Consider the following 15,937-nt stretch of genomic DNA (forward strand, 5'->3'; position numbering starts at 1 on the left):
GGGGGGAAGCAAACACAGGAAGACTGTCTTCTGTGGATATAGCAGTGTTCCAGAGCAGGCTATGTGCCAAGGACGCTTGTTTAAGGCTTCCTGGCTCCTGGGGACTGAAACTTAGGTTAGACCAACTTCAGCAAAAAGGGAGGTTTTGTTTTGATAGATGCTGGTAAAACTCACAGGATCCAAGAAATGTTGCAGGGGCTTAGGCACTCTGGGTACTGGGACCAGGTCCTTGAGGCTCATCTGGGTCTGGACCTGCTTCAGCTTCCATTCTGCTTTCTCAGATGTCACCACGAGGTTGTCCTACCACTGGGAATCTTTGTGAGAAGAGTCCCTACCACTGCAGTAGCTAGTCTATCTTCAGAAAAGCCTGGGGAAGGGTCCAAACTCATGGATCCTTCTCTATTATGGAAGAGTTTTGAAATTGGCCATCTATACCAGAGCTGTGTGAAGCTTAAGAGGAAGCAGTTTCTGAGATGGGGAATGCTTTTAGGGAGGATGGAACACCCCATATTTCATGGAAGGAAAGAGACCTCATGTCCCAACTGTGTTGGGATATATCTAGTCAGGTTCCCAAAGCTGAACAGAATAGATTTACTCAGCGAATGTTAGAATTTTGGTTTTAGAGATTTGTATACATGCTGAGGCAAGAGCTAGCTCACAGTAGGCAGTAAGGGAAAAGGACCCATGCTGAAAATTATGTATCTCCCATATATGCTACTGTGGGTGTGGTATTGTATTCCCCCAAATATTGTGCATGCTAATAAACTTATCTGGGGTCAGAGACAGAGCAGCCACAGTATTAAACATGAAGATAGGCAGTGGTAGCACACGCCTTTAATCCTAGCATTCCAGAGGCAGAAATCCATGTGTTCAAGGATACAGCCAAGCATGGTGACTCACGCCTTTAATCCCAGAAAGTGAGCCTTCAATCCCAGGGAGTGAGGCAGAAAGCAGAAAGATATATAAGGCGTGAGGACCAGAAACTAGAAGCATTTGGCTGGTTAAGTGTTCAGGCTTTCAAGCAGTAGTTCAGCTGAGAGCCATTGGGATGAGGACACAGAAGCTTCGAGTCTGAGGAAACAAGACCACCTGAGAAGTTGGCCAGGTGAGGTTAGCTGTGGCTTGTTCTGTCTCTCTGATCTTCTAGTGTTCAACCCAATACCTGGCTCAGGTTTGATTTTATTAATAAGGCCGGGCGGTGGTGGCGTGTAGCTAGAGTTTTCCTGCCTGGCCCACAGTCAGGGCAAATCTCTTTCACCCGACAGTCCCACAGCCACTCAGACCCAACCAAGTAAACACAGAGACTTATATTGCTTACAAACTGTATGGCCGTGGCAGGCTTCTAGCTAACTGTTCTTACAGTTTAAATTAATCCATTTCTATTAATCTATACCTTGCCACATGGCTCGTGGCTTACTGGCATCTTCACATGAGGCTTGTCATGGTGGCGGCTGGCAGTGTCTCCCTCACCCAGCTTCCTGTTCTCTCAATTCTCCTCTCTGTTAGTCCCGCCTATACTTCCTGCCTGGCCACTGGCCAATCAGTGATTTATTCATTGACCAATCAGCAACACATTTGACATACAGACCATCCCACAGCACTTCCCCTTTTCTTTTCTTAAAAAGGAAGGTTTTAACCTTTACACATCTCCAAAGTCAGCTTGGTATATTTGGGAATTTGGGTGTAGCTTCTCTTACTACTTCCTGCTGGAGGGGGGCATTGTATCTTATGGGGACACAAAGAATATTTTAGGATTATGGAGTAGTCCATGAGGGTGTATCATGTGAGCCAGTTGCCTTGAAACAGTTCTGGATGTTGGATCATCTGGGCCATGGTGTCATCCGAGACCTTTCAGGTGGTCTTGGCTGGTCAAACCTGATGTATCTTAATCTGGAACAAATCCATAGCCTCTGGCTTTCTGTGGAAACAAAAGCAGAGCCTCCTTTCCAAAGCAACATATCCTTACATCCAAATTTTGAAGTCAAAGTACCTTTAAAATATACATTTTGGCATAACTCAACAGCTTTTGTAATCAAATGTTTTTGTTCAGTTACGAATATCAAAAAGAACATAATCCAGATTCTCTGTGTGGTAGCCATCTTTACGTGGCTTATTTTTTATATTACCTTGAGCCTATTGCTTTAAACTGTAGCCTTCTAAGCCTGAAACGGTGCTGGCGCTATGGCTGCTGGCTCCGCCCACTTCAGCTTCCCAACATGGCTGTGGTACATTTTCCGCCAGCTCTGGGAGCCATCAACTCTCAGAAATAGTGGGTCTATGCTTCTATCAAAGCAGTGTGTAGCCCAGAAACCTCTTTTTCTGTTGTTGTTGTTTTGTACTAGCAAAGGCTAAATCCACCACACAACTTAATGTGCCACTTGCAGAGGCCTCATTCCCGCCATACTGCAGGTTGAGCATGCACACCAGGAACCCGCCATAGTAGCTCAAACACACAGGCTGCCGCTAGCTTAAAAGAGACAACTAGGAGCTGTTTTTAGCTCCGTTTTAGAATCTTTTTACTCAGGTTTTAGGTGGAAACTCTTGCCAACACGTTGGACGCCATTTGTAGCTAGAGTTTTCCTGCCTGGCCCACAGTCAGGACAAACCTCTCTCACCTGCCAGCCCCACAGCCCCTCAGACCCAACCAAGTAAACACAGAGACTTATATTGGTTTCAAACTGTATGGCCGTGGCAGGCTTCTTGCTAACTTTTCTTACAGCTTAAATTAATCCATTTCTATTAATCTATACCTTGCCACATGGCTCGTGGCTTACCGGCATCTTCACATGAGGCTTGTCATGGTGGCGGCTGGCTGTGTCTCCCTCACCCAGCTTCCTGTTCTCTCGATTCTCCTGTTAGTCCCGCATATATTTCCTGCCTGGCCACTGGCCAATCAGTGATTTATTCATTGACCAATCAGCAACACACTTGACATACAGACCATCCCACAGCAGTGGCGCACGCCTTTAATCCCAGCACTCGGGAGGCAGAGCCAGGCGGATCTCTCTGAGTTCCAGGCCAGCCTGGTCTACCAAGTGAGTTCCAGGAAAGGCGCAAAGCTACACGGAGAAACCCTGTCTCGGGGAAAAAAAAAAAAAAAGATTTTATTAATAAGAACTTTTAAGATTCATGCTACATGTGGGAGTGGGTGTTAAGGTAAAAAGAGAATATAAGGGTTTAAAAAAAATGAAGCCAAGAGCACTAAAGATAGAGACAAAGATACTTGCATCTGGATATGAGATATCCAAGTGGACCATAAGAGACAAATAGGCTCCAGGAAACAAGACCAGTGATAACAGGCTAGCTGGCTAGCTTCCAAAAGACCTTTCCCGTTTGGGAGACACATGCTAGGTACTGTTGCTTATTACATATTCTTGCTTTTAATGCAGCTAATTATAATAGTCTGAGATGTAGTAAGGATGGCTGATAACATGCCAGCACATTATCAGGAAAGAGATCCCAGATAGTACTGTAGACAAGACAATAACCAAGAACACGGCAGTGAGAATGAAGAGAGCTCCATATAATTAACAGTACTTGGGACACCCTAAATAAAGGTCAGAGATACCAACAACAGCAGTGACTATAGATAGTCAGGATGAAGACTAACAAAGCCAGGGCACTCAGTGCAATTAACATTAAGCAAGACACCTGCAAACGGGAAGGAAGTAACCCTAGCCAAATAACTGACAGCTTGCATATAGTCATGGCCAGTAAGCCAGAGCCAGAGGTGGACAGAAGGGCCTTCAACCAACCTTAACTAGGGGAGCAGTGCATGAACATCAGATGATTGTCTTATTGTTTGGACCAGGGGAACATGTTGAGTGTATGTGGGCCTTCCTTTGGCTTCACCTATGAGAGCCCCAAGAATTAACCATTCTCAATAGAGATTACCTCAGTCTTTTGTCCAATATCTGCCATTGCCCTATAAAAACTTGGACAAAGGAAATGGTTCTTCTGTCTTGGAAACTCCACCTTCTCTCAAGAGTTTCTTCTCACTCTTTCTTAAGTTCTCGATTTTTCTATGATAATTCTTAATAAAGCCTGTTCCATCTTGCATACTCCCATGAGAATCTGTGTCATTAATCTTTGTTGGTGTGAGACAGCATACTCAGCACCACTGTCCCAGGTTGATTTTCTTATAAACTTGAACATCCAGCATCTTAAGTCCTTAGGTCATGCATAACTTGACTGTGAAAGGTCCCATCCCACTCAGAAACTCTGCATCAGTACTTTTGTATTCTGTACAGATGCCTATGATATAATGTTAAATGAAAAAGGCAGGTCATGAAATACTTTGTGTAGCAGGTTCTATTCCCATAGAAACTACATGTTCCTGTATATGTTTGGATGAGTATTTTGTCTGCATGTATGTCTATGCACCATGTGCATGCAGTGCCCACAGAGACCAGAAGAGAGCATCAGATGCCATGGGACTGGAGTTATAACAGTTTTGAACTGCTGTGTGGGTGTTGGGAATCAAATCTGGGTCCTTTGGAAGAGCAGCCAGTGCTCTTAACCACTGAGCCATCTTTCCAGCTCCAACTGTATTATGTTTTTAATTTGAAAAACATCAGTGAAGAAAAAAAAGAATAGGAATCTATTTCCAGTTGACTACAGAAGATTTGGGGACTTTTTGCCCTTGTGCACAAGGAAAGTTAAACCCACAGGCATCCTTCAAAGGAATGCTTGGAATGGACATAGTTTACAACCTGGTGATCCTTTGCTATCTGTTGAGCCAACCTCCACCCACATCCCCCAGAATTTATGCTTTACTTATCCTAGACCCTTTTACCTAAATCTTGAGCATTGCTTCTAGGCCATGAAACCCATCCTTATGAGTGATGTCATTTCTGCCTTACAACAGCCTAAATGACTTCAATGTTAACACCCACAGTCATTATGTTTACCTCAGTCATTCTCCTTAAATCCTAAATCTTGGACTCCATCTCTAAGTCAACAGTACCCATCTTCTCTGTGAAAGAAACTTAAACACATCTTAAGCTTTGCTATACTCAGGGGACTGAGTTAATTGTTATCAAAAATCTTTTTATTTCCCAAAATTGCTGTGCTTAAATATGGCTAAAATAAACTAACTGATGTCAGACTCTCAAAGTTTAGCTGAACACCAGTTACCTAAGTTGGACTGATCAAGTTTCTTTCTTCTCTTGCCTGGATTATTTCCCTGCTGCCTGCAAGGACCCTGTTGTGGAATATTTGTTTAACCAGCCAAAGATGTGTTAACATTTGTTCATGCTGCATTTGTTAACTATGTAAAGATGTGTTGCATTTGCATAAATTAAATAAAATTAACCTGGGCCCAGAGAGGCGGGGTTAGCAACTGGTTGATAGGAAGTAAGAGAGGGGAGCTTAGCATTTTTTTTTTTTAGGCAGTACAGAAGGGAGTGCCTTCTGGGTGCCAGTAAGTTAGTCAATTCTCTCTCTCCTCTCTCTCTCTCTCTCTCTCTCTCTCTCTCTCTCTCTCTCTCTCCTCTCCCACCCCCTCTCTCTCTCTCCTCTATCTATATCTATCTATCTATCTATCTATCTATCTATCTATCTATCTATCTATCTATCTAAAGTTTTTCGAGACAGGGTTTCTCTGTGTAGCTTTGGAGTCTGTCCTGGAACTTGCTCTGTAGACCGGGCTGGCCTTGAACTCACAGAGATCTGCCTGCCTCTGCCTCCCGAGTGCTGGGATTAAAGGTGTGCACCACCACCTCCCAGCTGCTACTCTCTCTTAAGCGAGGTAGGTTTTCACCCTAGCCTTTGAAACTTTTATTAGAACGATAGAGATTTAGTTAGAACTACCTTTAGCATCAGCAACAGAGCCATTGCCTGGGGGAACAGAATTCCCCCAGGGCTAAAGTGCAGCCACTGTAGAGAAGGTAAAACAACAGACCTACCCCCCACCCCCAAGGAAATGACCTTCTACCCAGTTCTGAGTCTTAAATGTGGCTGGTGGCTGCTGCATTGGAGAACACAGTTCCATAACTGGAAAATTCTAGCATGAGACAAACATTTTGAAAGCCTAGACATTTTATTTTTCCAAGACAAACAATCTGGGTTTTGGTGGTCTCATTAGACATGGTCTCACTGTGTAGACCAGGCTGGTCTGGAACTCATGGAGATCTGCCTGCCTCTACTTGCAGAGTGCTGGGATTAAAGATGTGTAAACCTATTGAGGCAGGATATCTTAAACCTAGGTCTCTAGGCCAGCTTGTTCCTAGGGTTCCCTGTTTCCACCTTCAGAAGAAGCTGTAATTAGAGATGGACTGCCATGTCCACTGGCATTTATGTGGACCCTGGGGATCCAAACTCCCATTCTCTTGCTTTGTGGCAAGCACTTTAATCACTGTGCCATCTCATCTCCCCAGCCCTGTTCTGGTTTTTTTAATGAGCCATGGTTTACTTTGGAGTACCTCTTCCTGAGCCAGTGATCCCTTTTAGTTAGGGGGGCAGTGTTCTAGCCTTTCTCTTGGCCAACTATTTTTCATACTGAATTTTGTAAGGCTTTATATGAAGCTTTCTGGATATCATTCTTAACCCTTTACTCCCACCTCACTGTCCAGTTATGAAGATGGTCTCAGGTTTTATGGGATGATTGGTAGAGGTTTGCATCTATACTTGGAACATATTCTTTATTCTTCAATAGACATGTTCTTTGAAGAGACTTGCTTTATCATTTTCTTTGAAAAAAAAATTTTTTTTAGACCAGACACCTGAATCCCTGTTCACAAGGCTTTGTTAAAAATGAAAAACAGTGATAGGCAAAGGAAGGAGGGATCATGACAAACGTCCCTCCTGAAACTCAGATACCATGTGAAGAGGGCAGCCTGGAAAAGAGGAAGGTAGCAGAAGGAAAGGTTTCTTCCTGGTGAGGCATGACTCCTTTTTATAAATCCATTGTCATGTTTTCTCTGTCATTTCCACTTTGTTCTTTTATACCAGGTTATCAACCCCATGGGATGGGATGCATTTGGATTGCCTGCCGAAAATGCTGCCATCGAGAGGAATTTGCACCCAGAAAGCTGGACTCAAAGGTAAATGTTTAATGTGTACTCAAACACTTGTATATGGGAACCTTTTTAAAATATTTTTAAGTCTATGCATGAGAGAGACCAGAAAGCAAAAAAGAACAAACACTAAAACCACCGCAACATTGGCAAATTGCCAAGAGGAAAATAAACAGGAAGGTGTGCACTGGTGTTTGTCTAGTTAGTTAATTAGTTAGTTAGGGGGTAAGGCGCATGTGTCACAGTGGCACATATGGAGGTTATGGGACAATTTATGGGAGTAAGTTCTTTTCTTCCATTTTGTGGGTTGTGGAGATCAAACTCGGGCTGTTAGTCTTGGAAGAAAACACCTTTACCTACTGAGCCGTTGTGCAGCTCCTGATATTTGCCTCTTAATACTCTGTATTCCTAAGAAATACCAAAGAAGGTTGGTGTTTGTTTATTCAGAGGTTGTTTGGATGCTTGTTATTTACCAAGCTATTCTTTCTTGGAGCACTTACCTTTATGAAGAAAGCAAAGTAGAGAGAATTGCATTTGTTCAGTTTCTATATCATTCTCATTTTCTGTGAAAATTTAATTTTTGTTTTCATCATTTATGAGCAAGGAACAACTTAGTGTAGTTACCTGAGGCTACGTGTGGCTTTTTCTTAACGCCCCATGGCTCAGACACCCCAGCCCTCTCCCTGCTGGTAAAGTATGGAACACCTTATACTAGAATCTTCTTGGACCCTTCATCATCTCACCCTTCAGATGCAGAAGGGCAGTTCAAGGGCCTGTCTTTGGAACCTCCACTGACTCTTCTCTTCTCCTTTCCCCTGCCCCCCTTTCTTTAAGATGAATATACATGAATGTATAGGTATGGGACCCCATACATGTGCTCAGCTGAACATGTCCACTTGGAATCCAAAGCAGGATCACTTTACTGTTCTGAAACAGGGTCTGTCATTGAGCTGGAAGCTTACTGTTTTAGCTAGTCTGGCTCGTCAGTAAGCTCTCAAGACCTGCTTGGCTCTATCTGCCCCAAGGCAAGGATTACAGCATGCAAGCCATGCTTGGCTTTTTACATGGATTGTGGGGATTTGAATTCAGGTCCTTGTGCTTGTAAACTGAGCACTCTTATCTCCCCCCACCCCAACTATCCCCCACAACACATACATACACTATTTCCCAGCCCCTTCACCACTCTTATTTCTACCCAAGGCTGCATGGCAGGAAATTCACTGTGCTCTCTTTCCATCATATAATTAATTCTAGATTAATGGAAGTGATATAAAAGGATAAAAGGATAAAATGACAACTCTAATAAAGTAGATCAAATGTGGCATAAGTTGATTCCCAGCAACAAGAACTAAATTGACTAGTGAACTTCTCTGTTATCCAATCTTGGGGCAGGTTTAGGTTCTGATTGACAGAACACTGTGTGGTTTCTTTTGAATTTCCCAAGTCTGTACATTAAGAGTGGTGTGTGTGTGTGTGTGTGTGTGTGTGTGTGTGTGTGTGTGTGTGTTGTGTATGTGTTGTGTGTGTAGGTGTAACATTCACACACACAGTTCTGGGGATTGAATTCAGAGCTTACACATGCCAGGCAAGAGCTTCTTCCACTGAGCTCCAAGCCAGTCTGGACATAAAGGTTTTTATTTGTTCATTTGTTTATTTATTTATGCTTTAGATCTCTTTAAAACTTGCTTGCTTGACTTAACTCTATATAGAACATAGACATATGGAGAGTCCAGGATCACACATTTAGAGGTTGCTTGTCAGAGTGGCCAGGGGAAGGAGCTGCCTCCAGGGCCAAGACCAAGGTGACATCTAGTGATGAGCATGTCCAGATCCTGTGTGTCTGCTTGCATGTTGATATTTTACTGACTCTTACGGTTTGGCTTTTTGTTTTTCTGCCAGGGCAAAGCAACAGTTAAGGCTTCCTTGACTGAGCTAGACTTTTAAGTTTTCTAAAACGTCCTTAAAATGTCGTTCATCTATGGGCCTGACTTCCTCTCAAAGTCAAACTTGCTTCCCTTTGTTCCACAGCAATATTAAATACATGAAGAAACAGCTTGACCGCCTCGGCCTGTGCTTCACCTGGGACAGGGTGAGTCGGCCTTTCTTCCTGAGGGCTCTGCTCTGTTCAGGGAAAGGCCTGATTGCGTGGGGCTCTTCCTCCTGTTTGTGTTGGGAGAAGGAGGGGAGTTGACAGGTCACAGGAGGGAAGGCTTAGTACTCCACAAACACAACAGAACCTGAGTGGGTATTTTGCCTGTGAACAAATAATTTTCTGTGGGATTAAGCTAAGAGAGGTAACTTATTTGACTTCATAATGGGCTGTGCTGTGTGTGGCAAAGGCTTTGCACAAGGATTTCTGGCTCATAGAAACAATTTAAAGGGATTATTGGAATCCACATTAAAGTGATTAAATATTAACCTGCTGGTCCTCTGGGTGATTAACTGGCCATTTATTTATATTTTATTCTGTACTCAGAATCAGTAAACACACAGTTCTGCCACATGCAGTCTTTGGTCTGTATCTCTATCAAAAAGTTACACACCTGGGGCCTGGAGAGATGGCTCAGTGGTTAAGAGCACTGACTGCTCTTCCAGAGGACCTGGGTTCAATTCCCAGCACCCACATGTCAGTTACAACTGTCTCTAACTCCAAGATCTGGCACCTTCACACAGACATACATGCAGGCAAAATACCAATGCAAATGAAATAAAAGTACCTAAATTATTATTATTTTTTTAAAGTTACACACAAAAGCCAATGGAAAATCCCAGACTCAGGAGGGTTCACAGAGGATCATGCCAGCTGTGAAAAAGACCTTTAGAGGCCCAGGCATTGGAGGAGTAAGCTAATGGGTAAAAGCTGCTGTTTGTCCTTCAGTGAAAGGCCCCATCCATGCTATGATCCCTCTTATCACCCACTCACTCTGCAGACTGAGTGGGGTTTTACTGAAGCATTGGGATAAATGTAAATTCAAGTCCCTTCCTTTCCTAGCAACCTCTTGAATGATTGATATAAAATGAGTATGGTGGAAAAAGACAAAGGCTGTGCTGTTAAAGAGAACAACTGTCCATTTACATTTGTTTAAAAAAATTGTTTTGTTTTGGGGCTCTCTCATGGGAAATTGTGGGGGTCTGCCAAGGGAAAAGCTGGTTGTGACCTTTTATAGGGGTGAGGCTGAGGGACTTGGGAGTGAGGATATTGTTGCAGCAGTAGGGGGCTACATGTCTCTCCTTCCTGAAATTGTTTGCCCAAGGTGGAACAATTTTTTTTTTAAACAAATTTAAAAGGATAGTTGTACTCTAAAGGATCTACTGACTATTTAGTGTCTGGATTGTAAAACAGGATTCCTACAAGATTATACATGACCATGTTCAGTCTCTATTGTTCAACCCAATCCCCAGTGACACACTTTCTCCAAGGCCATGCCTACTCCAATAAGTTTACACTTTTTTTTTTTTTTTTTTTTTGGTTTTTCGAGACAAAGTTTACACTTTTTAATCCTTTCAAATAGTGCTACTCTCTAAGCGTTCAAATACATGTGCCCTGGGGGCCATTCTTACACAAACTACCATAACCATCCATTGTCTTAAAAAACCAAAACCAACAAAAATAGCAAAACTTTTAGGACACGCCTAGAAGTTGGCAGGGCACTGCAGATGTTTTGCATATTATAAGATCACAATCAGGAATTGACACCAGTATGATCCTGTTAGCTAGAGCTTAGTTCTTACTGAGATCCCCTCCCACATCTGCAGTATTGTGCTGTTTAGTCACTTGCAGGTTTGTGTGACCACCAGCTGCTCCATTGTCTGTTTGATAGGAATGTCTAAGGTCAGCCAGAGTCATCTCTACCTGTGGTCCACTTTACATGCCCATTTTGATGCTTCCTGGAATTGTAGGTGTGGTGGTGGTGGTGGTAGTGGTGGTGGTGGTGGTGGTGGTTGTGGTGGTGGTGGTGGTGGTGGTTGTGGTGGTGAGGTATTGTGGCTCTCTGTTTCAGAAGTTTCATTTTGGTAGGATGGTTTGAATTTCTGGGCCATGGTGGGGTAGAGCATCATGTTCAAGCAGAGCTGTTCCTTCATGGCAGACAGGAAGCTGAGACAGTTTTCTTGGAGTCTCTTTCTCTGCTCTGGCAACTTAACACTGTCCTCAGCATCCTTGCAGTGTGAATTCTTTGGTTTTAGTTTTGCCTGCTGTTTAGTATATGAATGCTCTTGCCCAGGATCCTTCTCAAGAGCTGACTTTCTCTAAGCTCATTGCCTACGGAGCCCTCGGTCCCACCTTGGTCACCGTTCTTTCAATCTTTTTTTCTTCTACTTTCTGGAAAACTTGTTGTTTTTATGTAGAACCAATGTTGTTTTTAGTATTGGTACTAATTTGTTTTTGTATTTTTAGATTTATTCTTTAATTCATCCAGCCCCGTTTTTCTTCTCAAGAAAAGAAATGCCTTTTCTTAGCTAGGTGCCTTTTCATTATTTTGCTGTTATGTTCATCATAGACCACATATGTTCAGAAGTTTTCTGGAGTACAAACAGATAGTTAATGAAAATTTATTTTTGCTTCCTACAATGTCTTTCACAGTTTAGAATGTTGCATGCTCCTTGTTTGTTTCAGAATCCCTCCTGGACTGAGTTTTCTTCCTTTATGATAGAGGTGGGATAGTGTGTGATTGAAGAGACCCATCAGTCTGAGGAGAGGAGAGGGACAAAATGAGGAGGCCAAGGGCCAGTTTATTTAATTGACAAGATAAAGCTGTGCTCTTTGCAAGCCATAGTCCCAAAGTCTCATAAAAACCAGCAGATGGCTAACTGACAAGTAGCCAAATATTTGAAAAATAAGATAGCTCAGCAGTGCTAGCTTGTCCCCAGACAGAAGAGACATAGCCTTGTAGTTGGGTCATAACTTCTTTCTCCTGACTCTCCCTAGATGAGAAGTCGTATAGGAGGCCCAGCTCTTGAGCTATGTGCTCATTGTCCATACAGCAAAAGATGAATTCTCTGGATTGTGAAGCATACATTCCTAGAATTAATGCGTTTCTAGTGAGCCAAGATGATTGTGAAGTGTTCTCAGGACCTCCTGTGCTTCACTCTTTCAGATGTTATTCCCAGAGCAGTGTGTGCCGTGTTGAGAAGAAACTGAAAGCTGAATGCAACTAGCTCAGCATCTATTAAAGGAAGAGGAGAGAGGGAGAAAGAAGAGAGAAAGGAGTGGGGAGAGAGGGCTTTTATTTGTGAAGCACTTACTTTCTGGAATAATTGGTAGACTTTCTGAAAAGGTGTAGACTGTGTTTATGTTAGTCAGCTTACCATTACTAACAAATACCGAGATTATTGACTCACAGAGAGAAAAAGATCATCCTGGCTCACAGCCTAGGATGATCCATGATTGATTAAGTCTGTGGAGAGGAATTAGCATATCATGGCAAGGAGCATGCCAAAGAGCAGAGCTGTTCACTTCATAGGCAGGAATGGATGGGAGAAAAGGGAGAGGAAGAGACTGAGGATATGGCCCCTGAATGAAAAAAAGAAATAATGTCTGAGTGAGGTAACCCAGAACCAGAAAGACAAACACGTTATGTACTCACTCATAACAGGCTACAATCCACAGCCCTAGAGAAGCTAGGTAACAAGGAGGACTCTAAGAGGAACGCATGGATTTCCCTGGGAAGGGGAAATAGATGAGATTTCTTGGGTAAACTGGGGGCGGGTGGAAGGGGTGGAGGGGAGGGGAACATGAGAGATTGGGTTGGTTGAGTTGAGGTGAGACAGAGGGGGAGAGTAATGAAAGATATCTTGATAGAGGGGGCCATTTGGGATTAGGGAGAAACCTAGTGCCAGGGAAACTCCCAGGAATCCACAGAGATGACCCCAGCTAGGACTCCTAGTAATAGTGGAGAGGGTGCCTGAACTGGCCTTCTCCTGTAATCAGATTGGTGACTGACTAATTGTAATCAGAGAGACTCCATCCAATAACTGATGGAAGCAGATGCAGAGATCCACAGCCAAGCACTGGGCCTAGCTCTGGGAGTCCAGTTGAAGAGAGGGAGGAGGGATTGTATGAGCAAGGGGAGTGGGGGAAGATCATGATGGGGGGAACCCACAGAGACAGCTGATCTAAGTTAGAGGGAGCTCACTGACTCTGGACTGACAGCCAGGGAACTTGCATGGGACCGACCTAGGCTCTCTGCTTGTGTTGACAGTTGTGTAGTTTGGTCTGTTTCCCCTAGCAGTGGGATCAGGACCTGTCTCTGGCACATGAGCTGGCTTTTTGGAACCTATTCCCCATGCTGGGATGCCTTGCCCAGCCTTGATGCAAGGCATCAAGGTTCTGCCTCAACTTGATATACCATGCTTTGTTGATGCCCATGGGAGACCTGCCCATTTCTGAACGGAGGAGGAGTGGATGGGGTGATAAATGGGAGGTGGGGAGAGGGAACAGGAAGAGAGGAGAGAGAGGAAACTGTGGTTGATATGTAAAATAAATGAAAAAATTTAATAGAAAAAAAGAAATAAAAAGGAAAGAAATAAAAAAAAAATGACTGCTCCTAGATATGGTGAAGGAGAAGGTTTATTATACATAGAGGGAGAGCATAGCCAGAGGCACGGACATCTGGGAGACTCCAGAGTGAACATGGCTATACTGAGCTGGGCCATATGACGAGAAGGAGGAAGGAAGAGGGGTGAGGAGTCGCTGACCAAGAGATGTGGCCTGGGCTAAGAGACTGGCCAAGAGAGTCAAGGGTAGACGAAAAGAGAAAAGGGGATTAGAAGGGCAAAATAGCTGGATTATAGGGAAGGGCAGCTGGAAAAAGGGCAGCCCAGCCCCTGGGCTGGAGAAGTTTGGGGTAGGGGGTCTTTATGCCATCTAGGAGGGCCCTTAACAGATAGGGACTGAGGGATGCCGTGAGAACCTGGCAGCCAGATCTACTTTGATGTGGTAAGTAGGCAAGTCAGCTGATATTCAGGAGAATGGGTCATTGGTTGAAATCTGAAATTTCTTGGGTTTGGATGAGGACAGGTATTGCCTTCTGCCTCTCAAGCTCAGAAGGATGAAGTAATCTTTGAAGGAAATGATATTGAGCTTGTTTCAGATTCAGTGGCCTGATTTAGCAAGCCACAACAGGTAAAAACAATGATATCAGAAAGTTTTTGAATGGTATCTTTGTGTCTGAAAAGGGAATAGTGCGGCAGGCTAATGAGTAAGACCTAAGTTACCCAGCTCCAGAAACAAGATCCTGAATTATATGTATGATTTGGGGTGTCTTTTGGGACAATGAAAGACTTGTATTGGGAAAAAAAAAGTGATCTCATGCTCTTCTCGAAGGGCATGTGGCCAAGAGAGATAGTCAGTTGTAGTTACCTGCAGGACTTTGGGAGAGGCTACATATGAGTAGGAGCCAGGGCAGCAGAGTTGCTGCCCTGTACTTAGCCAGTGTTTGTACTAGATTAGACCTTTTGTTGGCTGTGAGTTTTCCAAACTTTCTCACCAGTCTGGATAAGGCTGGTGTCTACTGTGGATAGCACTGATACTTTACATCTTACATAACGGTAAACAGCTATTAAGAGTGCCTTCTATACCTTACAGCCTGAATAAGACCCAGTCGGCACTGAGGGCTTTGTGGCATCCCCTTTGTCTACACAAGTATTTTTGTTTCCATCTCTCTTGCTTTCTCATTATGGTGTAATTTCATCTGTAAAGAATTCAAGGCTGGAGAGATGACTCCACAGGTCAGACTGCTTGCTGTGTAGTCATGAGGTCTAGAGTTCAGATCCAGCACTCATATAACAAGCCATGTGTCCCCCACACACCTGGAACCCCAGCTCAGAGTGGAGTGGAAACAGCAGGATCATTTTGGCTTGCTGTATTCCAGCCTCGCTTGTAAAATGAGTTCCAGGTTCAAGGAGAGACCTTGCCTTAAAGGAACAGGTAGGAAGTGATAGAGGATGGTAGTGTTTTCTTCTGGCATCATATAAATGTACAAGTATGTACACACACACACACACACACACACACACACACACACACACACTGACAGAGGGAGTAGGGGAGGGGGAGGAGAGGGAGAGAGGGAGGGAGAGGAAGCAAGCCTGAGAGCAGCTAACATGCTTTAGCATCCTGGATTAGCAGCTCACACATTTCACATTTCCAGGGCTATGTTGGGATTTCTTCCTGCCTCGGGCTTACCTGTTTTGGTCTTTCCTTCCCCACCTTGGATGGTGATTACAGTTCAGGAATAGTATCCTCTTCATCCCAAACACACAGGCCCTGCATCCTTTCTGCCTGAGTTCACTTTCAGATACCATGGTTACGATTACAAAACGAAAAGTCATTATTGCTTCAAGGTCCTGGCACCTTATTTACATATGTGACTAAACATTGAATTGGAATGGTTGAACCACTAGAAATAGCTAGCCCTATGGGGTAGCAGATATATTTTTAAATGAAGTTTTTAATTTTAAAGGAATCAAAAGCATCTTAAAACAAAAAGTACTTAGAGGTAGGCGAGTGCCTGACAACCAGGTTGGGGAGAAGCTTCCATTGTGAGAGCTCAGAGCCAGTTGCCTTGACAACATGTGGCAGACACTCCAAGTATTTGACTAAGCTAGTCTCCTTTTAGGTCCTTCCTTACAAGCAAAGCTGTTTGTCTGGCCAGTCTCTAGCTCTGGGTTTCTGGTGCTCCCTCAGAAAAATGAGTGTTTCCTTTGGGTGTTCCCTGTAGTAGAAACTCACTTTTAAGAGGGAAAGGTGGAGCTTTGTTTTTGCCAAAGTGATTTTGCCTTCCTCCACTTGAACCCGAGCCTAAAGTAAATAAGTTAATTAATTAAAATTTAAAAAAGAAATCACTGGGTTAGGAGCTGGGAAATGGTTCAGTCACTAAAATGCCTGCTGTACACGCACAAACACCTACATAAAGGCTGGG

The 15,937-nt window shown here is 43.6% G+C and overlaps 1 protein-coding gene and 1 long non-coding RNA gene across 3 annotated transcripts in view; one reads left to right on the forward strand and one right to left on the reverse strand.

Moving 5' to 3' along the window:
- The window catches only part of LOC131915589 (uncharacterized), a 21,530-nt gene extending 5,987 nt beyond the window's left edge, over nucleotides 1-15,543 (reverse strand). Inside the window, exon 1 of the long non-coding RNA XR_009380367.1 lies at nucleotides 15,202-15,543. This is a non-coding gene — a long non-coding RNA (uncharacterized LOC131915589). The remainder of the gene's footprint in view (nucleotides 1-15,201) is intronic.
- Lars2 (leucyl-tRNA synthetase 2, mitochondrial) overlaps nucleotides 1-15,937 on the forward strand; it is a 111,091-nt gene that overhangs the window by 31,103 nt on the left and 64,051 nt on the right. For both annotated transcript variants that reach the window (XM_059269005.1, XM_059269007.1), the window contains 2 exons: nucleotides 6,952-7,043; nucleotides 9,045-9,105. In XM_059269005.1, the coding sequence (XP_059124988.1) occupies nucleotides 6,952-7,043; nucleotides 9,045-9,105 (153 nt within the window). The remainder of the gene's footprint in view (nucleotides 1-6,951; nucleotides 7,044-9,044; nucleotides 9,106-15,937) is intronic.

This window comes from Peromyscus eremicus, chromosome 7 (genome assembly GCF_949786415.1).
Source record: "Peromyscus eremicus chromosome 7, PerEre_H2_v1, whole genome shotgun sequence".
NCBI lineage: Eukaryota > Metazoa > Chordata > Mammalia > Rodentia > Cricetidae > Peromyscus > Peromyscus eremicus.